Below are 25,673 nucleotides of genomic sequence, written 5' to 3' on the forward strand. Positions count from 1 at the left end.
CCTGGAGTCTCCGTGCTCCCAAAGTCTGTGACGGATCAAGGGGTGGGGTGAGAAAGAGAAGAGGCTCCTCTGGGGATCGCTTGAATTGGTCCCCTCAAAGCGGGCTTCTGTCGTCACGTGACCACATTCCAGGTCTCCCAAGTCTAGGTCTGGCATGCTTCCAACTATCCTCCTGAGTCACTGGGACTGAGCATTTGTGTGGAGGGTGGAATGGGGGGGAGGGGGCCCTCAACACCTGCCCCAGCCCCCAGCTGTGCTCATGCTCGGTCAGCCCGGGAATAGGGATGCACCCAGACAGGGAGGGTAGATGCATCTGGAGAGGCGCGAGTGCTCCGAGGCTGGAGAGTGCTCAGGGCTGTTGGGGCCCACCCTCCAGGGGTGCGTTCTGAGAGTCCCCGCGGCCACGGGAGGCTGCGCCACAGCGCAAGCCGCGAGCACAAACAGGGCGAGGAGGCTGGTGTGAGCGCCTGGGCCCGCTGCCAGAGCGCTGGGGCTGGAACACAATGTCCCGGGCGAGAGCGGGCGGGCGGGCGGGCGAGCGCGAGCGAGAACAGCCTGACTCAGCAGCTGGGTAAGTGGGTGTGTTCGCCCGCTCCCCAGATCAACCGCTTCTGCAGCCTGCGGTCAGCAGCCGGCTCCGCGCGGAGGGAGGGCGCGCGGCGCTCCGGGGACCTCCAAGGGTCTGGTACAGGGACTCCTTGCCCCTGCACGAAGCCGTCTCCGGACCCTCCAGGCCGCAGCACCGCCGGCTTAGTCCACCTGGGACGGGAGTATCCGCCTCACCGCATCCACACCTGCGGAGGACCACGGAGATGCTGGATACAGGCCCCGTGGTCCCACCAAGCCCCACCCACTCTGGAACGCCTTTGGAGGTCTCAGAGTGGCTTGTGGCTGTTAGTTGCAGAGAAAGCAGTTTGCTCTGGGGTTTGGGGGGCAAGGGGGCCAAGGAAGAGCATCCTAGAAGAAGTAAGACAGAGTTCTGCCCTGTCCTTGGCTGACCCAGAGCGTTCAGTGTCTCTTCCTGTCTGCCCCCCTCCTTTCAAAACCACTGGGGCCCTGAAGATTTCCTCCCGGGAGGGGAGGGGAGGGAGGGAGAAGCAGGTGGCCCGGCCCTCTGAAGCCTGAGACTCTGCTTTTTTTCTGTCCCCACCCTCCCACCTGAAGCCACAGCTAAGGCCCTTGAAGCTGGCCACCCAGTCACAAAATTCTTCCTTTCTGCTTGCTGACTCTTATGGTGAGATGGGGCCATCGAGAGCGTGGCAGCACGCCAGAGGCAGAGTGGGGTGGTTCCTAGTGGGGAGGGATTGTTTAGTGCTCCAGCCTCCTGGGGTGTCTTCAAGGTACCCCGAGGGACACCCTGTGCCTGAAGAGTGCCAGGGCAGGCAGGGAGGGGCTCTGTCCTCTGCTGGATTCCCGGAAAGGTTTTGGCAGACAGCACAGGCCTGGGTTCCAGAGCCTTCCAGGCTGAAGTTTAGGGGAGGGACCCTAGACTGCTGAAGCTCCTCACCTGGGCCTAGTGTCCCCAGGCCATCTGGTTGCACCATCTGCAAGCTCTGTAGCTAAAGGTGAGGGGATGAGTGCCAACATAGATCCAGGCTAGGGACCACCTTTCAACACAACACACATCCCATACAGACTGTCACCCAGCTGACACTCAACAAATACCCCAGGAGGGAGGCAACCTGTCATCTGTCCCAACTTACAACCAGGTCTGTCCCCAGTGCCCATGTTTGCTGGTGTAAGTGAAACTGTGACTGGGCACACCCAGAAGGCAGCTCCCCTGCCCCCTGACTTCCCCCTTCCCCAACTCTGGCTCCCTACCAGACACTTGGCTTCATATAACCTGTAAGTGACTGACTTAACTGACCAGGTTCCTAGACCATTGTCCACTGAGACCCAATCCCCCAAACTTCCTATAGTAGTAACTTAATTTTTAGACACTGACCTGAATCTCTACTCCAGTTGGTTAATCTTAATTTTTAAAAATTAAATTACTGGCCTGGCAGTGGTAGCTCACACCTTTAATCCCAGCACTCGAGAGGCTGAGGCAAGTGGATCTCTGTGAGTACAAGGCTAGCCCTGTCTACTGAGTGAGTTCCAGGACAGCCTCCAAAGCTACAGAGAAAGCCTGTCTTGAAAAACAAAACAAATTAAATTACTGGGTGTTCACAGTCTAATGATAATACCACCTCTTGCTTGCCCACCTCCAACCAGAAGAAGGGGGGTAAGCAAGGAGATGCCCATACCATGGCTCCTGCAAAGCAAACTGAGCTCAAATTCACAGGTAATAAAGCACCCAGGAAACAACTGACTACAAAAGCCGTTCTCAAGGGTGCGCCCTCTGCTGGAGGGGTGAAGAAACCTCATTGTTACAGACCTCATGCTGCGGCATTTCTGTGAAATCAGACACTACCAGAAGTCCATGGAACTTCTGATTCACAAGCTCCCCTTCCTGCATCTGGTGTGAGAAATTGCTCAGGACTTCAAAAGACAATTGTGTCTCCAGAGGCACAGTGAGGCCTAGCTGGTTGGCCTTTTTGAAGATACCACCCTGTGTGTTTGCTATTCATGTCAAACATTTGTAAAAATTGTGCAAAAAGATCTCCAGGTAGTGAGCTACACACAGAGAGAATGAGCTTGAGAGTCCAGTGTGAGGGGAAATATTTCATTCTAAAAATATTGTTTTTCTTCTTCATTTTAGAAGTAGTTTCTGTATGGTAGATACTTTTTGCATGAGGTCAAAAGGTACCTAAGTATAAGATTGCAAGTGGAAAAATAGAGGACAGAAATCAGGCATTGGCAGTTTTTCCATTTTCATTTTTGTAGCAATTTTAATATAAATGCAAGATGTAAAGCATTAATGCAAGCAAGATGTTTCAGTGAACACACTTCAACAGTTCAACTTTATAACGATTATAAATAAACCTGTTAAAAATTTCTGCACAAAAAAATTAAATTACTGAACCCTTTGTAGTGGTACACACCTTTAATTCCAGCACCCGGGAGGCAGAGGCAGGCTGTTCTTTGAGTTCGAGGTCAGCCTGATCTACAGAGTGAGTTCCTGGACAGCCAGGGCTACACAGAGAAACCTGTTTCTCAAAAACAAAACAAAACAAAAAAGCCCAGCGCTCAGGAGGCAGAGACAGGCGGATCTCTGTGAGTTCGAGACCATCCTGGTCTACAAGAGCTAGTTCCAGGACAGCCTCCAAAGCCACAGAGAAACCCTGTCTTGAAAAAAAAAAACACCCCCCAAAAAAAACCCAGATAAATAAAACTGCTGTGTGTGCAGGCCCCTGTGCTTATGTGTGAGCATGTATGTGCATGTACACGGAGCAGTCAGAGGACAGCTTTGTTCTCTTTCACCCCATGGGTCCCAGGAATCCAACTTAGGTCATCAGCCTTGGTGGCAAATGTCTTTCCTGTAGAGCCATCTCTCTGGCTCCAGTTGGTTAACTTTTAATTGCTCTCTCTTTATCAACAGCCTGTCACCAAATACCACATTCTTCACTTTGCTACTTATGTTTAAAACGTTATTATTTGTTCATGACTTTTTCCCAAGCCTTTCTCTCCAGCCCTGTAGAGTTCACCTTTGGCCCAAATTGTCATACTTTCTGACCTGGGATTTTCCTTGCTCCTACACACCCTCCCAGAATAATCTTTCCCAAACACAGTTTACTGTGTATGTTATCAACTTCAGCCAAGCACACTGGGTACACCGGGTACTCTCCTGGGTGTTCCCTGAGCAGAGGGCCTGGGTCCATTTATCCGTTTCCAGTCCACTGTACTGAGCACAGGCCTGCTCCACAGTAAGAGGACATCGGCCAAACCATTAAGTAACCAAATCATTCATTTGATCCAGCATTCCTCTCACCTCTTCCTTATTCTCTCTCCTGATTTGGTGTCTCCATTCCCACAGAGTCTAGTGCCTTGCTGATGCTCACTCAGGCCCTATTTTTACAACTTTATTTATTTATTTGTTTATTTAGTGGGTATGGATGGGAGTGTGCTGTGGCCAACTGTGGCAGTCATGAGACAACTTTGGGAGTTAATTCTCTCCTTTTGCCATGTGGGTTCCCAGGTCTTCAGGCTTAGCAGCAAGCGCCTTTGCCCACTGAGCCATCTTGCTGGCCCTCAGGCCCTGTTTTTCATTTACTTCAGACTCTTCAGAGTTGGGAAGAAACTAATGTCCAAGTTACCCTGAGGGAGTCTGTGATAAATGAAAGAGAGGCAGGGCTCCTGTGAGACAGAGCCACAGAGGAGAGCAGAAGACCCAAAAGAGGGGCTGTGGGGCTGTGGATGTGACTAAGCGCTCGCCAAACAGGTAGGAGAGGCCGTGGGTCCCTCCATCCCCAGCAAGGTGTGGCATATACCCATAACCCCAGCATTTGGGAGGTAGAAGCAGGATCAGACATTTAAGGTTATCCTTGGCTAAATAGAGTTTCAGGTTAGCCGAGCTAGAGCTCCTGTCTTTAAAAAAATAAAAAAGTTCTAGCTAGCTCCGAATTCCTGGTTTAGCGTCCTAGATTTAGAGCCAACTCCTGAGCCACCAGGAAATGCACCTTCCATAGCAAAGGCTCAGATATTCCCAACCCTATTTTGATCCTTTTGAGCAGTCACCAACCTTTTCTAGGTTTTATTGCTTAATTATGTTGTGAAGTATCTTCACCCCATTTCCCTGTAGGTTATAAACTCCCTCCTGACAGAGACTTGTCCTTTCATACATTTACTCAGACTTAGAAGGAAACAAGACAGGGTACTCAGACCCACAGGTTTAGGTCCCGTCCTGATTCCAACACTTAGCTATTGGGCTAATTAGCTTAGCGAACCGCTCAAACTCAGTTCCTTCATCTGTCAAGGGCGCTAGAAATACAAGGGGCAAAGGTCACAAAGACTTGAAGTGCTGGGACTGAGCTGGTACGTGGTGAACACACAACAGTTCGTCTTTCTTCCCTGAATGGCTGGGGCCTTCCATGAATTACAGACTGTCTTCCCTGATTAGTGTTTATTACCGGAGAAGAGCGACACTGAATAATTACGTAGATGGCTCAGTGGATAAGGCGCTGCCAAGCCTGACCACAAGGTGTAAAGCGAGAACTGACTCCCACAAGTTGACTGCCCTCAGATCTCCGTGTGCACGCGGTTTCTCGAGAGCCCCACCCCCACAATAAATGAAAAAGAAAAAAAAAAAAAAAGAAGAAAGGAAAAGAAAAGAAAGGTTACATCTCTTCCAGAATCATATCCTTGTTCAAGGCCTCTCCATCCGCATTCGTGACAACCTGTGAACCGCAGGCTTGGAAAAAGCAAGGCAGTCAGTCCCTAAGAATTGCAACAAGCATAAAAGTTTGTTGAATCAAGAATCAAACACAAGTTGTCCCTCACTCGTTTTCTCGAACACCAAGCGAGTCAAGAAAAGCAAAGACAGAAACGCCCCACCCCGCCGCGCCCCCAGCCCAGCCGCACCCTGTCCCGGAGCCCCAAGCTGCCTGAAGTCCCCAAAGTCCGCTCGTCTCCAGCCCCACCTCCGATTGCCTTGGAAACAGTGACGTGAATAGGGGCGTGGCCTCTCTCCATCCTCTCCAACGGCTTGAACCGCGCCTTAGCACAACCTGGGGGGAGGATGGGGTTAGAGTTGCTGGGTGCTCCCCCGCCCCTTAGGCGGGAGATGGCTACGCACGCGGGTCTGCACCCAGGAGGGCGCGCGCCTCGCGCTTGCTTGCTCTTGGCGATCTAACCCGAGATCCGGGAGTACGGGCCTGGGTTCCCGGGCATCTTTCCTGGCGATCTGTCGGGGATGGAGGGGTGGGGAGTCTGGAGACTGCAGGCCTGTCCCCGAAAGCCCCCTGCACCCTCCATCCTCGGCTGGGCGCAGTCCCGCGTCTTCCGGGGCACCCCAGGCTCGCTGCGCGCCCTGGGCGCGGGCGGGAAGGGGTTAAGCAAGGTGCCGGCGCGGGGCGCGGCGGGTGTGGAGGAGGGGAGCGGGGAGAAAGTGAGAGCGGGGGCGGTGGGGGGGGACCGGAGCGAAAGAACATCCTGTGCCACCGCCGGATGCGAGGGGCGGGGGCGCGGGGGAAGCCGGGCGGTGCGCCCCGCCCCGCGCTCCTCCTCCAGGGCTCGCTCTGCCCGCTCCCGCGCTCGCTTCTCACGGCGTCTCCTGGTCCCCACGCCTTCGCGGGTCAGGAGCTGGCCAGAGGGGCCCCTCGGCTCGAGTTCCCCGGCCGGGGTAAGCGCGGGGAGCGTGGGATCCGCGGCCCGCGAGGCACGGGCGCCCCCAGCCTTTCCCTCTGAATACTGATGGGGAGGCGTCTCTGCGTGGCGCACCGACAGGGTGGGCACCTTCTCTGGGCCAGTCCTGCTGGCTGCTCCTTCCGAGCCGACACGGAAACGCTGATCCTGGGATTTGACGAGCCCCACACTGCCACTGCGGAGGCTAGAACCCGGATCGGCCGGACCGCAAAGGGCTTTTCACTGGTGTAGTGAAGACTCAGAACCCTTGGCGGATAAGGCTCCCAAGAGACAGGCCTCGGAAGTAAAGATGGCTTAGCGTGTAAAGGCTCTTTCTTGCCTCCAAGCTTGACGACTTGAGCTCGATCCCCCCAGGTCGCACATGGTGGGAGCACCAGTCAATTGTTCTCTGACACATGTGCCTTAGCTCCCGCACACCCACTCCGCCTCCCGAATAATTTAACATTTGGGGGAGCCGGGCTTGGTGACATTAAACCCAGCAATCAAGAGTCAGGGGCAGACATCCTGGACTATCTGGAGTCTTCCTTAAAAAAGCCAAAAGTAAATAAAAATTGGAAGATGGGAAGTGATCTAGAGGAATATTCTTTACCTGGTGATCCAACCAGAAAAGGACAGCCAGCCAGGCGGTGGTGGCACTCGGAAGCAGAGTGAGTTCGAGGCCAGCCTGGTCTACAGAGTCAGTTCCAGGGCAGCCTCCAAAGCTACAGAGAAACCCTGTCTCGAAAAACAAAACAGAAAGACCGACAGTCTTGCTAGCTGGTGCAATGCTGCGGTGGATAACAGTTTTTGCTGTACAGATTAGCCTCAAACTGCTAGGTTATCAAGGATGACCTTGAACTTCTGGTCCTCCGACCTCCCGCTCCTGAGTGCTGGGGTTACAGAAGTGTACCCCTTGGTTTCTACCAGGCCCCCAACGGAGCCTGAAGCCCTGAGGACACTGAAACACCCATGGTCCACGCTTGGGTGAAGAAAATGAGGAAGTAGCTTTGGAAGCACAGGTGCATGGTGGGCCTTACGGGCAGCAGTCCAGCCAAGTGGGCTCAGGGAATGTGCCTGTGGTTTATCTCCAGTGGGGGTATCTAAGATGCCTCCTAGGGGACAGTTAGGCTTGGGGGGTTAGTTATGACCAGAGTCAGTGTTTGTTAAACTCTGTGCTGCTTAATCCCTGGGTTCAGTCTCCACAGGCAACTCCATGCACTGGGTCTTGGTCCCTTTCCATAGTGGGTGGACTCAACACAGAAATCATACAACCTAGTGGTTGTACTGGTTCTCTGAGCCGTGGTGGCATGACCAGCACCCATGCCAACGTTATCAACTAAACTAACCTGCACTGAACACCTGACTAGTATCAAACCCGGAAGTTAAAAAGCTACCACAGGGTAGGGGCAGGGGCAGGCTGTAGCTTGGGTGGTAGGGCCCTTGCCTACATGTGGCAAGTCCTGAGTTCAGTAAATGCTGGGTGTGTTTGTGTGTGTGTAGGGTGTGTGTGTGTGTTTGTGTGCTTGTGGTGTAGCCTCTGGGGGCAGATCTGGATCCCTCAGTAAGCTTGCTAGCAAAACTAGCCCTACCTGAGTGCTCTGGGTTTGATTGGGAGACCCTGGGAGGAGTGAGTCTGCTCCCAAACCTGGCACACCTGGGAAGAAGGCTCTTCACATGAAGCCTGGCCTCCATCAGATTGGCCCGTGGCCATGTCTGTGGAGCATTTTCTTGATTGCTGATTGGCCTAGGAGACACCAGTCCTAAGCAGGTGCAACTGGGCTGTATGAAAAGGCTAGCTGACCATGAGCCAAAGAGCAAGCTAGAAAAGTAAAAATTCCATGGTTTCTGCTTCAGTTCCCGCCTTGATTTCCCAAATGATGGACTGTGACCTGAAAGTGTAAGCCAAATGGACCATCTCCTCCCCAGGTTGGTTTTGGCCATAGTGTTTATCACAACAGAAAGCAAATTAGAACACAGTGGCAGAAGTCCCATGACGGAGATCAACAGATGGGCTTGGAAGTTGCCCCCCCCCTCCCCTGGAGGGGGGACCTCAAAGGCCCAAGCCCAGAAGTGGGCCTCTGCTGCCCTCTAGTGGCTACCGCCAGCCCCCCCCAACTTGGCTCAAAGAAAAAGGAAATATATAAATAAGATCAAAGTAAACACACACGTGTGAAGATGTCATAGTGAACTCCCTCAGTTTAAACAATAAATATGTCTGCCAATTAAAAATAAAACAGGATCTGGAAAGATAGTTCAGTGGGCAGAGCACTTGCCAAGCAAGCACAAGGACCTAAGTTTGATCCCCAGTGGGGGTGGGGGGGAAAAAGCCAGGCACAATAGTGTGTGCCTGTAATCTCAGCACTGGGGAGGTGGGGACAAGAGGATCCTTGGGGCTAGCTGGCCACCTGGTTAAGTCAAGTCAGTGAGCCCCAGGATGAGTGAGAGACCCCTGTCTGAGAACAGTCTGACAGAGAGGGGCCAGAGAGATGGCTCAGTAGTTAAGTAAGAGTTCACACTGCTCTCACAGAGGACCCAAGTTCAGTTCCCGGCACCCACATCTGACAGTTGCAAGAAGACCTGAGGCCAGCTGCCTCTGAAGGCCTGTGATTAATGTGCACAAAGCCACACACAGAAGAAAGCACATTCTAGTGCTGGGGGCTGGAGAGAGACGGCTCAGGGGTTAAGACCATTGGCTGCTCTTGCAGAGGACCCAGGTTCAGGCCCCAGCACCTACATGGTGGCTCACAGTGGTCTGTAATTCCAGTGATCGCATATCCTCTCCCGACCTGGTCTCCATGGGTGCACATTCATACACGAAAGCAAAAACATTCATATACGTAAAATGCAATAAATAAAACAAACGTTCATGTACATAAAATATAATGAGAAAAGCCAAAGAATATGACCAATATTAATCTCTGTCCAGTGTACACGTGCATTTAAACCTGAGTGTGCATCCGCAAACAGGTGTACACACAGACATGTTCATAAAGGCATACACACCTCCCACACACTCCTACAACAAAACAGGTCGGGAATGGTGGCCCACACTTGTAACCCACCAAGCACCTGGAAGGTAGCGGCAGGAGAATCAATCAAGGTTATTCTTCTAACAAGACAGTAAGATGGAAGACAGCCTGAACTAGCTGATACCTTGTCTCAAAAAACAAAGGCGAGGAGGTAGAGAGACAGCTCAGGGGTTAAGAGCACTTGCTGTTCCAGAGGAGCCGAGTTTAGTTCCCAGCATACACCTTTAACCCTGGCAAGGAGAACTGAATTCCAGGTCAGCCAGGGTTACATAGGGAGATATTGTCTATAAAGATATAAATGATGAAAAGTATATAAAAATGTGCTGTGATGAGCCCATGGCCTTGCCCATGCCAGGCAAGTACTGTCTCTGAGCCCCACGCAAGCCCTCCCTACCTTCTACCCCAGAGTCTCCAGCTTTATCTCCACAGCCTCCCAAAGCCCAGTCAGTCTTCTCTCCTTTGACGAGCTCTGGGCCTCCGGTTTCCCTGAGGGCCACCCTTAACCCCCTCAACACCCCAGTTTCCTTTGTTGCCTAGGTTCCAATTCTAGTACCCCGGTTCTTGGCCCTGCCAGGGTTCTGGTTCCAGAATGTTCTCTGCAGGTGCCTTGAACTTAGCTCCCACCTAGACACAAGGCAGCGCTGAAGACATGGGCAAGACCATTCCCCGGTGCCTGCAGGAGCTGGACCTCCGCAAAAGCGTTGTGGGCCTAGCTACAGGCGCCGGGGCCATATACCTGCTGTACAAGGCCATCAAGGCTGGCATACAATGTCATCCGCCCCTCTGCTCCAACTCACCCATCTGCATCGCCCGTGAGTGTCCAGTCCCTGGGGAGAGGGATCTGCCCAAGAGGTACCTACTCCCAAGGCCTCCCCTGGGGAAACGCCCAAAGGTGACTCCTCTCTCCCTTCTTTCTCCCAGCCTGCCTCAGTTTCCCTCCCCCTCAGCACCTGAGGCAAGGCTCTGCTATTGAAGATAGTTTGGGGGGTCCCAAGATAGCAGAGCTTATGGAGCTGGACCCCAGGAATCATTCCCAGGACCCCACTCTCTCTGATCTGTGTATTAGAAGTGGAATCAAGAGATTTATCTATCTTGCTTTCCCCCAGGAATTGGAGACATTGAGGGAAAGAGAAGCTGGGGGCACCTTTTGCCTAAAGCTTCTTACTTGGTCATAGGGTACTTTAAATTTTTATTTTATGTGTTTGGGCATTTTGCCTGTGTGTACATATGTGCACCACTTTCATGCAATGCCCTCAGTCCAGAAGAGGGTATTGGATTGCCAGACTATAGTGACAGATGGTTGTGAGCTACCATGAGGGTGCTAGGAATCGACCCTGGGTCCTCTGGAAGAGCAACCAGTGTCCTTAACCACCAAGCCATCCCTCTAGTCCCCATAGGGTACTTTGTGCCATCAGGGAAAGGGTCACTTCTTTGAGATTGTTGGTGTCATCTGCCGGGGTATCGGTGAGAACAAGCACTGCCTGTTACTGCTGTACACCAGGAAAGCTGTGGTTGTGAACAGACAATCCAGCAGGACAAGGCTGATGGTTCAGCGTCGTCGCGGTCCTTGGTGCGGTGACTACTCTGTGCAGCTAGTGCACGAAATGCCGGACACAACAGAAGCCTTCATTTTAGAAAAGCCTTTGTTCTCAGCTCCTCCCTCTCGGCCACTTCCCAGCCCCTGGCTTTCATCAATTCTAAGTCCATATCCTGAACTGTGGACCTGGGTGCTGTCTAGGCCTGGCCATCGAGAGAGAGCGCCACGGGCGGGACTCGGGTGAGATTCGAAAACTCTTCAACTCACTAGAGTGCAAGCAGGATACGTATGCCAAGAGTATGATCCTGCACAGTATCACCCGCTGTGTGTACTTGCTGGAGGCCGAGGTGAGGAGAGGTGGGGGGGTGAGGAGGGAGACCCTCCCTGTCAGTCTTGCCCCTCCCTGGCTTACAACTCACCCCTAACCCCAGGACTGCCCAGGCAGCATCCTCAGACCTGTCCTTCTGGCTGGTGGCAGCAGAGGGAGGTCTCAGAGACTCGGGGGACAGTGGGCCCAGGGCACCTGCTTCTCCTGTCTCTCCTCACACTCTCTAGGCCTCGGCTTGTACTATCGATGACATCAGCTTGGTGGGCGAAATGCTGGATGACAATGACAACAGTGTCAAAATCCAAGCTCTGAATGCCCTCAAAGCGTTCTCTGGCATCAGAAAATTCAGGTTCAAGATCCAGGTGAGCCTGCACAGGGGTCACTGGATGTTCCTGGGGTCTGGGTCCTTCAATTGCATAGGGTGAATGGCCCTTTGAATCTGAGTTTGTTTGAATCTGAGTTTCTAACCCAGAGATAAGTGAGGAGATGGTGGTCTGCTTATTCAAGGCCACTCTCATCCCCACACATCTGGATGGCCCCGGACCCCCAAAGAGCAGAGAGCCCCTCAGAGTCTTTAACACCAGCACGTAACACACAATTGGAGTTAATAACCATGTAACTCCCTGGAGCCTCTCATTTCAATGCTAGATGTTGTCCGCCTGGTGGCAGGCTGGTTGTGAAGCTGGGGTTACCATGCCTTCACCTTAGGCTTGAGAATGTGCTGAAATGACCAGGTGCCATAGTTCAACAGCAGCCACACAGAAGAGAAGAGAAATAGGCCAAGGTTGGGAGAAGGATGGGAGCTTGCTCTCTGCAGGCCAAACCCTACTGCTCAGTTTCTCCCACACGCCCAGCCCCCCCCCCATGGAGGGGTGACAATACCAGTGGCCACCAGCTCTGCCACCTCCCTCTGTGGAGCTTGGAGTGGGACTAAATATTCCTGTCCCCTAATCCTGGCTTAGTCTTTTTGGTGACCTAAGGGCTGATCACAAGGATGTTACAAAATATTTAAAAAGCAAAGGCAGCAAACCCAACTAGCTCATCTGGGGGAGTCCTGGCCTCACAAGCAAGAGGCCCTGGCTTTGACTGCCCAGCCTCCTGCGCCACAGAAGCTAGCTGAAGTGTCACACACCTGTAGTCCCAGCACTTTGGAGGTGGAGGCAGGAGAGTCAGGAGTTGAAGGCCATTCCTGACTCAGGGGGAAAAAAATCTAAAATATAAGGTCTTTGACCCCAAATCTCTTTCTAGCAAAATGTTTCTTTCTCACCAGTTAAAAATAGCTAAGGGCTGGGATACTAAAAACGCTGGTCTGAGTTTGATTCCTAGAATCCAGTGATGGAGAGAACTGACCCCCAAAAGTGTCCTCTGATCTCCATGTGCAGGCATAACGCACATGTACCCCAAATCTCACACTCACACAATAACCATGTTTTTAAGAAGTAAAAAGTTAAATATTTAACACACACTATTTTCGAAATAGGGTTTCTCTGTGTAGTCCTGGCTGTCCTGGAACTCACTCTGACTTTGTAGACCAGTTTGGCCTCGAACTCACAGATATCTGTCTGCCTCTGCCTCCTGAGTGCTGGGTTTAAAGGCGTGTGCCACCACCGTCCTGCTTAAAACATATTTGTGTGTGTTTGAAGCAGAAATAATAACAATTCAAACAAAACCCAGGGCAAGGCAGTTCAGTGGGTAGGAGTGCTTGCCTCTAAGCCTGACCACCTGAGTTCCATCCCCAGGCCCCACGTGGTGGAAGGAGAGAACCAACTCCCTCAAGCTGCCCTCTGACCTCCACGTGTATACATGCAGGCAGCACCTTCCCCAAACGTGCCCAGTCCAGAGGGCATGGCTCCTTCACACGCCCTGGCCTCCCATTTGATGCTGGGGGTGCATTTGTGCACTTTGTATGGTAGTGTGCTGTGTCTGAGCTCTGTGTGCACAGGGAGGTTGTGGATGAGTGACTTTGTGCTTCACAGGGACGACGCCTGACAACTTGAGGGAGGAAAGGTTTACTTTGGTTCACTGTTTCAGGGGCTCCGGGCCATTGCGGAGCCCCTCGGCTTGTGGTGGTGGAGTGTGTGGCATAGGCTGTGCTTAGCATATAAAATGGGGGGGGGGACAGAGTAATGGATGTAACCTCTAAACCCCACCCATAGTGACCCACTGCAGCCAACTAGGTCCCCCCTCCCAAACGGTTCTAGATCCTGCCAAACCTCTGCCTGCGGAGAACATTTTATATTCATTTTTAAATGTATGTGTATGTGTGTTGGGGGAAGGGTTATGTACACATGGGTGCAGTGACCTTGGAGGCCAGAAGAGGGAGACACAGTCCCCTGAAACTGGACTTAGAGGCAGCTCTGAGCCACCTCACTGATGCTGGGAACTGAACTTGAGTCCTCTGTGAGAACAGCAAGGGCTCTTAACCCCTAGCCACATCTTCAGCCCCTATACTTCTTATTCTAACTATAAAATTCATCCCCTGGCCCCAAGTTTCATAGCCATGTTGGCGGCGAATTACCAATACGTAATCAGGCAATGGTTAGTATATTTTATTTAGGGAAAATGCTTTACTTAGAGTCCCCTAGCCAACCGGCAGGAAAGCAGAGCAAGCCAAAGCAGCAAGGAAAAGAGGGGCTTTCCCACGTGTGTCCCCCAACTCTTGAACTGTCCCTATGGGGCGTGAACAGGTACACCTGTAGTCAGCCCTTAGGAGGCATGGTTACGATGTCTCCCTACAATTCCCCTTTAGGTCTAAAAGAGGATTAAAACTTAACAGTATAAAGTGTCCATAATTAACAATCATAAGGGTGAAATACAAGAAGGCACAATAACCTGCTATGTCACATCCTAACTATGTCTATTATAACTAAACCCTAAAGTCATCTGAAAGAGGTGTCCAAGCTTGAACGCCTCCTTGGTACACCTGTAGCCAGCCCTTAGGAGGCGTGGTTATGGTGTCTCCCTACTCCATGTCCTATGCATAATGAGTGCATTTAGTCCATCTCCTGAAGTCTCCCAAGTCTGAACAGTTCCCACAGTGTCTGCAGGTTAACTTTCCTGCGTCTTGGCATAGACTCTTAACTGTGAAGCCCTGTAAAGTCAAAAAGACACTCCCAACACAGAACCCCAAAGGGAACACTCCCATTCCAAGAGGGAGGAGGCAGGTGGGGGGAGAGAGGTGTGATGGGAGCAGGGCCCAGCAGGGCAGACTTTAACTCCTGTAGCTCCAAGTCTGGCAGCTGAAGCCCTGTGGCATGGAGTACCAAAGAGCTTAGCTTGCTTGTGCAATCCCACCCCTAGGGTCTTGCGTTTGCAGTCTTTCTCTTGGGCTGGCTCCACTCTGTTAATTCCTACAGCTCTCCTCAGCAGACATCCCGCATTCCTGGCATCCCTTCTCTTGGAGTCTCCATTGCAACTTAGTCTCCCCCTCACAGCCTTATACATAGCCCTCTCAGGGGCTTTGGGAAGGAACACAGCTCTCTAACACTGCCTGGCTTTTGTGCTTTGGGTTTCTCGTCTGGCTTGGGTTTCTCTGCTCTCTGGAACCTTGGTGGAAGCATCTATGACATCATAATTTTTAAAAATTTTATTTAGTAGGTAGGTATACAGTGTTCTCCCTGCATGTATGCCTGCACTGCCAGAAGAGGGCACCAGATCTCACCATAGATGGTTGTGAGGCACCAGGTGGTTGCTGGGAATTGAACTCAGAACCTCTGGAAGAGCATCCACTGCTCTTAACCTCTGAGCCATCTCTCCAGCCCCTGACTCCATAATTTTTGTCCTGTCATTCTTGCAAATCCAGGCCGAGATTATGATGCCAAGTTTTGCTGCCAGCTTGGGAAGTGGATGGGCCACCTTGCACCACAGCCATAGTGGCCTTTGAGTTGCCAGGGCAGCTGAACACTATTCTAGGTGGCCCTTTGACCACAGGGCACTCCAATGGCCCTCTGTTTTGAAAGGAAAGTCTTGCTAGTGAATCTGCACTTTCATACCCTGGAGTGAGGTGTCACCTCAAATGCTAGAAGTCACCTTTTCCTGTTGGCTCATGCAAAGTGTTCACCTTTTCTTTAATGGTGTCAATCTCCTTAACAAGCATGGCCACTTTTCTGCAATTTTAAATGCACTCTTCTGATGCGTGCACAAATTGCATGTGCTCAGATCCTTCTGCTCTGTTCTTTCCTCCCAATCTTCACTGTGAGCCTGGCTAAAGGTGGTTAACAATTACCATGCCACAATAACACAGCCTGAATGTTGTGCTGTCTTTAAAATTGCTCCATCAAATCAATAGGCCTATTGCCTTTAAAATTCAGCCTCACTCAAAATTTCAAGGCACAGGAAAAATCTAGACAGATTCTTTAGGAAACATGGATTGGATAATGTGTGCTCCAATTCTTAGCCCGTTCCTCCTTCCCCACCTGAATCCTCACAGAGGTTCTCTGTATCGTTTGGTGTCTATGAGTGTCCTATTATTCTCAACAGCCCCCAGAATCACCCATCAACCTCCACTTCCAGTGTTCTGGGGAGTTTCCAGCCTATATCTGCAAGCTTTTCCAAAGTCCTCTGCAAACAAGTTCTAAAGGCCTAAGAACCACACAGGGAAAGTGCAGGTGTTCAACAATGTTTGACAAGTGGTCAGCAAGAGCCCCACCCCTGATGCCAGCTTCCTGTAAAGTTAACTTTGCAGCATTACTGCTACAAGGGCAACAGAAACAATGAAAGGAGGAAATATTTATTTTGGCTCACAATTTCAGTTCAGCACAGTGGGGAAGGCATGACAGCAGCTTGGCCCATGGTGGTGGGAGTGTGTGGTATGGGGGTGCATGCCATCGAACACCAGGAAGCAGAGAAGGATCTAACTTCCAAAGGCCCACCTCTCCCAGCCCATTCCTACCAGCCAGGCCCCCCCTCTCAGTGGTTCCACAGCCTCCCAAAACAGTGCCACCAACCGGGACCAAGGACCCAAAACATGAGTGGGGGAGGGGCATTTCAAATCATACATACATGTGTGGTTTGCTTTCACACCCCAAACATTAAAAAGACCAAGGTTTATCCTTTCCTGGATGATTTGTTTCCTTCTTTTGATAGTGGCCAATACACAGCGGTCTGCTTTGTGGCCACCTCACTGTGTGTCCATGATTGGACATTTGCTCTTTCCCTGATAATTCATGAGCAAGCTGTACACACCTCCACGCAGTCCTGGGAGTGTTACTGTAGACCTGCCTGCAGGAGAGGAAAGGCTTGGTCCAAGGTGGTATCATGGTGTATTTCTGTAACCCTAGCATTCAGGAGACTGAGGTCAGAGGATCGTGAGTTTGAGGCTGGCTTGGAGCTCTAGGGTGAGACTATTCTGAAAACAGTTTTCCTGAGGTCTTCACTTGCCACTGCCTCCCAGTGCCTTAGCGCTCTCTGTTGCCTGAAGCCCTGGTCCTCCCAGATCACCAGAAAACAGCTTCCAGGAGAGAGCCTGGAGCTCCACACTACAGAGTTCAGTTCCTCCATTTCCATGCTCCTCACCCCACCCTGTAACCTCACACACAACCATAATCATAACATTAAAATTTTTAAAATTAAAAGAATAGCTAAAAATAAAAATTGACAGGCTGGAGACAGCTCAGTGGTTAAGAGCACTGGCTGCTTTTCCAGAGGTCCCGAGTTCAAACCTCAGCATCTGAATGGTATGGCTCACAGCCATCTATAACTGTAGTCCCATGGGATCTGATGCCCTCCGCTAGTGTGCAGACATGAAGACGGCACATCCATAGATACAAATCCATAAATCTTAAAAAAAAATAGTTGACAACACCAAATGCCACAAAGATGTAGCAAAACTAGGTGTCTCCCACATTGCTGATGCATATATGTAACAGGAGAGCAGCCATGCTGGAAATTAGCTCAATAGTTTCTTAAAACATTAAATAGACATCTATCAGCCAGTAGTTACACTTGTAGGCTTTTATCTCAGGGAAATGAAAACTTACAGCTGCCTAGAAATAGTACACAATTACTCATTGCAGCCTTATTTCAAATAGGTTCAAACTAAAGGCTCTCAACTCGTCTTTCAGTAGGTGGTTGGTCAAGCCGAAGTCTATCCATTCAAAGGACCACTACTCAGTAACAAAGAGTGGTGACAGTGTTGGTACATATGACTTGGGTAGATCTCAGTGGCATTATGGTGGGTGACAAGTTAGCCTTCTCAATGTGTCTCATGAAGCATAATCTCATTTATACAAGATTTCCAAAAGTTATTGAGCTGGAAGACAGATCAGCATTTGCCAGGAGTAGGAAAACAGGTGGCAATGACTGTAAAGGATCCCAAAGGAGAGATCCCTGGGACAGTTCCAATGGAGTGACATCTTGGTGGTGGTGGCAGTCACCAAGATGTGTAATGAGATGCAGATGGGGGGACTCACACTGCCAATACCTTCTCTCTGGTTTTGGTATTGTACTATGACTGGGTAAGACGTATCTATTGAGGGAATGAGCAAGGGGGCTAAATATTTTGTAGCTTCCTGTATCTCCAGTTCTAACTGGTCTTAATAATAAAAAGTCAGATATTGGGGTAAATGCTGAAAGATCAGGGAGACACAGCCACTTCTTACCTTGCCAACTCCTCAGCCTGAAATGGGGGAGCCGCTGTCTCTGCCCACCTTATATTTTTCTCTCCACCCAGACATATCACTTCCTGTTTCCTCCTCCCTAGTGCTGGAATTAGAGGCCTGTGACTCCCAAGTGCTGGGATCAAAGGCACAGATCCCAAGTTCTGGGATTAAAGGCATGTGCCATCACCGCCTGGCCTCTATGCCAGTTCCGCCCTCTGATCTCCAGGCAAGCTTTATTTGTTAGAGCACAAACAATTTATCACCACAGCTTCCTGTGAACTTATAATTATATGAATAAAAATAATTTGCTTAATATTTTAGATTTAATATTATAAACATGTTGCAAGTATGTTTGATGGTTTTCTTTATGAAAGCCATCACATGGGGCGTGCAGTTAGAGGAAACCCCCTGAGGTGACATTACAGGAAAGACTTGCAGGATATAGGAGAGTGAGTACAGCTGTGGTAAGGTCCTCAGCAGGGGAACAGCCTGTGCAGCCTCCTCAGGCACGTGACTTGCTGGAATGTTCAAGGATATTCAAGGAACTGAGCCCCTCGCTATGAGAGGGGACATGAGGGCTGCAGATCAGGGGGACTGGAGCAGAGCCAATGGGAGGGTGAGCAGCGTCTCTAAGGACTACTGAGCGGCTGGAGCAGAGGAGAAGCAGCATACCTAAGATTCCCGGTGTCGTGAGCAAAGTTGCAGGGGGCGGGAAGGAAGGTGGGGGACAGGACACTGTTGCAGAAATCTGGGTAAGAGATGGTGGTGGCTTGGAAGAGGGTTGGTAGAAATGGGGAGGGATAAGAAGCAGTTTGCTTTTGTGCCCTTTTTTGTTTGTTTTGTGGTTCCTCAAGACAGGGTTTCTCCGTAGCGTTAGAGGCTGTCCTGGAACTAGGTCTTGTAGACCAGGCAGGTCTCAAACTCACAGAAATCTGCCTGTCTCCTCCCTAAGTGCTGGGCTTAAAGGTGTGCGCCACCACCGCCCGCCTCTTGGGCTGGATTTAAAAAAAACAAAACAAAACAAAAAAACAGAAACTACGCATTTTTTATTGTGTGCATGTGGCGTGCACAAGCCACAGCACGCTTACGGAGGTTAGAGGACAGCCTGCAGAGGCCGGCTCTCCTCCCACCTCGGGGAACTTGGAGATCAAATTCAGTTTGTCAGGTTTGGTGGCCATCTCACCAGCCCTTTTTTTTCTTTTTTTCTTTTTCTTTTTCTTTTCTTTCTTTTTTTTTTTTTTAAGATTTTATTTATTTATTATGTATACAGTCTTCTGCCTGGATGCCAGCAGAGGGCACCAGATCTCATCCAAGGTGGTTGTGAGCCACCATGTAGTTGCTGGGAATTGAACTCAGAACCTCTGGAAAAACAGTCAGTGCTCTTAACCCCTGAGCCATCTCTCCAGCCCCTCACCAGCCCTTTTACTGGATTAAAAAAAAATTATTACTGTGTGTGTGAGCACACGCAAGTGCCACAGTGCATGTGTGGAGGTCAGAAGACAACTTTGTGGGATTGGTTCTCTCTTCACTTTTATGTGCATTTCGGGGTCCTGACAGCTTGTGCCACCACCACTTTACCCACTAAGCCAGCTCACTAACCCCTTTTGTTGAGTTTGAAGATAAAACCGAAAAGATTTTCTGAGGGATGGGAAGGGAAGGAAGGGAGGAGACAGAGGTGGGGGGGACAGAGAGAGAAGGAGATGGAGAGAGAGGGGAGGAGAGAGAGAGAGAGAGAGAGAGAGAGAGAGAGAGAGAGAGAGAGACAGAGAGACAGAGAGAGAGACAGAGACAGAGACAGAGAGACAGAGAGAGACAGAGACAGAGACAGAGAGAGAGGAGAGAGAGAGAATAATGCAAGAGTCTTGCAGGGAATGTGAGACCAGTGGCCAGGACCAAGGAAGCAGGTTTGGGGTGGGGAGGAAGTGGGGTTAGCGGGTGGGCTGGTGACCTTACCCACTGGTGAAGCAGAGAAGAGGGGTTTGGGCGGAAGGTTTAGGAAGACTGAGAGAGCGCCCAGAGGCAGAAACACCCATGTGAGTGGGCGTGGCTGACTGAGGCTGTTCAAGGTAGTGGGTAGTGGCCAGGGAGGTCACCATATGAGAGCAGGCCTGTCTCTCCACCCCAGGAACACTCCATCAAGGTGCTGGAGCTAATCTCTACCATCTGGGACATGGAGCTGCATGTAGCTGGCCTTCGCCTCCTCAACAACCTCCCGCTCCCGGACTACGTGCACCCGCAGCTGAGGCGGGTGATGTCCTCCTTGATGGAGATCATGCAGTCAGACTGTATCCTGGCACAGGTGCCTGCCCACCCGGGCCCCCGGCAGTGCCGGAGCAGCAACTAGGGGAAGAGCAGAGGAGGTTCAAGCCACCATTGCGGCCGAGACCCACCCGCCCTCTCCTGCTGTTCCTTCAGGTCCAAGCCATCCGCCTGCTGAGTTACCTGGCGCAGAAGAACGACCTTCTCTATGACATTCTCAACTGCCAGGTGAAGAGCGATGGAGGGAGGGCTGAAGGCATGCTGACGCAGGGGTCGTGAAGATCGGGTTCGCTGCGTAGATTTTTCTTTAGATTACTTTCTAAGGTGCGCGGGTGCGTGCACGTGTGTGTGCGTGCAGTGCCCGCGGAGGCCAGCAGAGGGCAGCAGAACCCCGGGAACTGCAGCGACAGGGGGTTGTGAGCCACGCACGTGGGTGCTGAGATTCCAACGCGGGTCCCTCTGCAAGAGCACTCGGAGCTCTCGGTCGCTAAACCACCCCTCCAGCCTCACACACGGAGGCTTAAACTGAATCTCGGGAAATCACTCGTGCTCTCTCACTGTGATGTAATTTCTCTGGAAAATGAGAGCGAGCGGGAAATGCAAACGTAGGGCTCATGAGAGAGCGGGGACAGTGGGAAGCCAAGCATGAGACTTTTAGGACGGGCCGGGGCTCACGAGTTCTCTCACACCCCCACCACAGGTGCATTCCAACTTCCTGAACCTCCTCCAGTCCTCGCAGCCAGGAAACCTGCTCTTGGAGGTGCTGGTGTTTGCTGAGCGGCTGAGTGAGGGTCGGAAGGCTTCCCACTACCGAGCGGTCAAGTGGCATTACAACGAGCAGTCCCTGCACGAAGCCCTGTTTGGGGACGAGTCCAGACTGGCAGATCGACTGCTTTCCCTGGTCATCCACCCCGAGGAGGACGTTCAGATCCAAGCCTGCAAAGTCATTGTCAGCTTACAGTGTCCCCAGGACTTGGGGTCCCGGTCCTCCATCTGCCGTCCTACTTGCCGTCCCAGCCATTCCTACTTCAAAGACGGGGAGTAACGTTGAGGAAAACCAATAAATGCGTATGGGAGGGAAGTGCCAGGCTTCTGGAAACACAAGTCTGTCCGTTGCCTCCCAGGGCCTGGGTGGAGGTCCTGCACATCAAACCTCTGCCTAGGCCATGGTACAGCATGGGCGAGTCTCCCAGACACACCCCACTTTTGTGTTTGGGAGACTGACTCCCTCCTTCTGTTGCTGCTCTTCAAATCTGTTTTTGTTTTTCCATTTTTGGTGTGGTGTGTGTGTTTCCTCTTGTGTGTGCTTGCTCATGTGGAGACCCAAACTTGATGTCAGGCTTAGCCGCCTCCACCTTACTCACTGAGGTGGGGTGTCTCACTCAAACCTTATCACGAATACTGCCAGCCTTGCCAGGCAGTTTATCCTGGGGATCCCCGCCTCTGCCTCAAGGCTGCTGGGACAGGCAGCCGCTCTGCCTGTCTGGCATTTGCATGGGTTCTGAGGAATCTGAACTCCAGTTCTCATGTCTGCATGGCAAATACTTCATCCCTCAAGTCATCCCTTAGACGTCTTTTAAAACCTGTTTATGTGTGTCTTTGTGTGTGTGTTCTGTGTGTGTCTGTGCGTGCCTCCTGTGTCTGTCTCTGTGTGTTTCTGTGTGTGCATGCCTGTGTTGGAATGGAGGTACAGGTGCTGGGAACCCCGGTCCTTTGCAAGCAAGCGTATCAAGTGCTCTTCCGATGAGTCCTCCAGCTATGCTTGAAGACTCTGCCCCAGGCCATCCTGTTGGGAATGGTGTGGGAATGAAAGGTGGGCCCTTGTGGGAGGTGCTCGTGAGGCTGTGAGAGGCCTCTTTCTGACCTTCTGTTTGGTGATATGTCTGGTGGCACACAAGCTCCTGCTGAGACATGTCGCCATCCACCCCAGGCCTTACCAGAGGCTACACCAGTGGGGCTTGCCTCATCCTGGATTTAGAACCTGGTTTAAGCCAGGCATGGTGGTACATGGCTTTAATCCCAGCACTCGTGAAGTATGTGTATCTTACACTGCACATTCTCACAGATTTTATTGGTCTGTTCCTCTAGAGAACCCGAATACAACGCCCTACGATCAAGTCACTTTTGCATTTTTATTTTGTGTGTGTTTGTATATGTGTGTGTACCCCTGCCATGCCACAGCACATACAAGTCAGAGGACAACTTGCCAGAGGAGAGTTAGCTCTCTCCTTCCACCACGTGGATCCCCGGATTGAACTCGGGTTGCCAGGCATGGCAGCAAACACCTTTACCTGCTGAATCACCTTGCTGGCCCAGCACACATTCTTACACCACATGCCCCTACAAGCCCTGGCTGGAGAAGAGCCATAGCTTGCTTAGGGACTCCCACTGAGGAGCGGAGGAAGACCCTGGCATGTTCTTGAGTATTAAACAGGGAAAGGGACCACCGTGCCTGTGTTACCTGCCTCTCAAAGTGGCCGCCAGGAAGGATGGTGTGCACATTTGCTCACGTATCGGTGGCCACAGTGGGGCTGTGGAGGAAGAACTGAAAGTATTTGGTGACATCAAGGGAGAGAATGACAGACAGACTAGGTAAGAGTGACAGCGCTGGAGTCAGAGTGCTGGGTGTGAATCCTGTCCTGTTCTCTATTAGCTGTGTGACCTGGGGTGAGGGATGATCCTGTTTGAGCTTCAGTCTCCTTGTCTATAAAAATAAATAGAAAAATAGCACTTATGGGCCTCTTGGGGCTGTGATGACATTAGAGGAGCTGTGCTATGAAGTCGTCATGGAGAAGACACAGATGGTCACTTCTCTGGGGTGATTGCCCAAAGACTTAAAAACAAAAACCAACAATTATTTGTTATCTCTGGAACTTAGGAGTGTTTTTGGTTGACTTGTCTGGTTCCATTAAGCTGTGGTTGGTCTGGCCTTGGCCAGGACTCTCTGTAGTCAGCTGAGGGCTCAATCAGGGCTGTCCCCTTCCACCTGATGGCAGGTCCTCACTCTCTCTACAGGCTGCTGAAGCGTCTTCAGGTCAGAGCGTCTGGCTTCCCCAGAGCAAGTCTAAACAAATCTGAAAACTGTGTATTCTAAAGAATTAAACAGAGAAAGATGTGTCGGGGGCCTGCAAGATGGCTCAGTGGGTAAAGGTGCTTGCTGCCAAGCTGGAGGACCCAAGTTCAATCCTCAGCATCCAGCGGCAGGAGGAGAGCAGCGACTGCGGCAAGCTGTCCTCTGACCTCACGTATGCCATGGCAGAAAGTGCCACTCCACACACCGTAAACAGTTAATAAATGTAATTTTTAAAGGAAAAGTATTGCATTTTAATTCTTCCAGAGTAAGTTCCCCCCTTGAGGATTTCAGTTCTTAGCATCTTTGAGAAGAAACACTGACAATCAAGGAAGGTGGCAGCAGGCTGCGTCATCCTCAGACTCACGTGGGGTACAGTATACAGGCTAGTGTGCTCATTGATCTGACTGTCACAAAACAGAGTGAAGCCTCCACTCAGCTCTGATGCTGGCTAAAAGATTGAGGTCTGGGAGAGCCCACATTGACCTGAGTTTAATCCCCAGAACCAATGTTAAAAACCACATAGGGTCCCCGAGGTCCAGGGGTGGCCAGGCAGTTCCATGGCTGGACAAGCCCCTGCCAAATGGACACAAAGCCAAAAAAGACCCCAGGAACAAATGTCAGCAGACAAAGTGCACATGAGGGAAGAGGGGAGCAAGGGGGAAACAGGCCATTGCTGACCATGAACTACAGATCTGATTGCAGAAAACCAGACAAATCCAGAATCAGGCTTCTCTCCAGCAGAGGAACAAGCCAAGTGTGAGTAACCATCTTTGTCATCTTTGTGTTTGCCGGGGGCCCCTCCCACTCCTTGTATAGCCCAGAGGGGTATTTCATCAGCTAATCCATTATATTATTATTATTATTATTATTATTATTATTATTATTAGTGTTTACAGATGGTTTCTCCATGTAGCCCTGCTTGTCCTGGAACTCACTTTGTAGACCAGGCTGGTCTCAAACTCAGATTTGCCTGCCTCTGCCTCCCGAGTGCTGGGATTAAAGGTGTGCACCACCAATGCCCGGCTTTAAATGTGAATTTTTTAGTTGCTCTAGAAACATTTGTAAAATGAAGGACAAGGAATCCCACCACACCCCATTTTTAAAGTGTAAATCATTTTTTAAAAGGTGAAATCATGTCTGGATGGTGGTGGCGCACACCTTTAATCCCAGCACTCTGGAAGCCCAGGCAGGTGGATCTCTCTGAGTTTGAGACCAGCCTGGTCTAGATTGAGTTCCAGGAAAGCCAGGGCAATACAGAGAAACCCTGTCTTTAAAAAAAAAAAAAATAGCTGGGTGTTGGTAGCGCACACCTTCAATCCCAGCACTCGGGAGGCAGAGGCAGGCTGACCTCTGTGAGTTCGAGACCAGCCTGGTCTACAAGAGCTAGTGAGAGGTCTTAAGGGAACTTTGCCTGGTCTGACTCTGGAACATCCCTGAGTAACTTTAAAAAGAACAGCACAAGACTCCGGAGTTCTGATGCAAGTGTTAAGAACTGAAATGTCTGTGTGCTGATCCACAACCAATAAAATCTCACTTGTGGAAAAAACAAAAAAATAAAAACAAAGCAACAACAAAAACAGGGCTGGAGAGATGACTCAGTGGTTGAGCACTGACTGCTCTTCCAGAGGTCCTGAGTTCAATTCCCAGCAACCACATGGTGGCTCACACCATCCGTTATGAGATCTGGTGCCCTCTTCTGGTGTGCAGTGAGATATACATGGAAGCAGAATGTTGTATACATAATAAATAAAATCTTTTTTTAAAAAAGTGGATGGCACCTGAGGGACACCACCTTATAGTGAAACGCAATTAATACATATTGCAATAGAGTCAGAGCAAGTTTGATCAGCAGATGTCTATTAAGAAAGTACTCACGAGACTGAGTCAGTCTTGTACAACCAGGGAGGTCAGGGAACAGAGAGCCGCATAGGAGCAACCCCCCATATTTAAAGTCTTGCTACTTCACTCTGACCGCGCCCGTGTGTGCAAGGTCTGTATCACCTGTGCCAGCCTCCAAGTGGGCGTGCCCAGCATTTCCTCTACACTACCTGAGGCTGTCCTTTGACTTCCACAGGTATGGACACACAAATGGGGTGCTAACAGAAAGATGAGGGAACCCCAAAGCAGTCCCACTGGAAAGTTTCACCCAGCGTGGAGAGTGGCTTCTTCAGAGCCACAGAGATGGAACCCCACTCACTTCTGTTCCCAATATACTCTAACCTTTCCACACCAGGCCACAAGAAATTAGGGCAGAACAGCATACAAATGGCCAAGAGGTGGAGAAGACAGTGGCTGGACTCTCAGATGAGGGCCCAGTGACCCTCCAGACTCCATTTCTGAGGGAGTGGTCAACTGACCTGATGTGTTCACAAGCAGGCACACCTGATCTCATGAAGACAGATCTCTCATGCTCAGGGAACCATGCCCGCTCCCCCCCACCCCACCCCCCCTAAGTGGCTGGGCGCTGCTGAGATCTTATACATACTGACTGAATTGGCTTAGGGAGAGCAGAGACGTTTGTAGAATTTTACTAGGGAAGTGGGTTTTGTCTTTGCCTTCTCTGAAGCCACCTCTGCCCCAATGGCTGGCTCTCAAAGATCAGATTAGAGGCTGGGGGAGCATACCA

At 50.9% G+C, this 25,673-nt stretch overlaps 1 protein-coding gene across 1 annotated transcript; it reads left to right on the forward strand.

Annotated features, from left to right (window-relative positions):
* Positions 1 to 9,437: 9,437 nt before the first annotated feature.
* On the forward strand, positions 9,438 to 22,696 carry Armc12 (armadillo repeat containing 12). The gene is given in 7 exon segments (XM_027389042.2): positions 9,438 to 10,096; positions 10,099 to 10,143; positions 10,990 to 11,135; positions 11,344 to 11,478; positions 19,841 to 20,014; positions 20,131 to 20,202; positions 20,675 to 22,696. Coding segments are annotated over 7 exon segments (1,113 nt in total). The 5' UTR covers positions 9,438 to 9,900; the 3' UTR covers positions 21,020 to 22,696.
* Positions 22,697 to 25,673: the final 2,977 nt, after the last annotated feature.

The sequence above is a fragment of the Cricetulus griseus genome, assembly GCF_003668045.3.
Source record: "Cricetulus griseus strain 17A/GY chromosome 1 unlocalized genomic scaffold, alternate assembly CriGri-PICRH-1.0 chr1_0, whole genome shotgun sequence".
In the NCBI taxonomy this organism is placed as follows: Eukaryota; Metazoa; Chordata; class Mammalia; order Rodentia; family Cricetidae; genus Cricetulus; species Cricetulus griseus.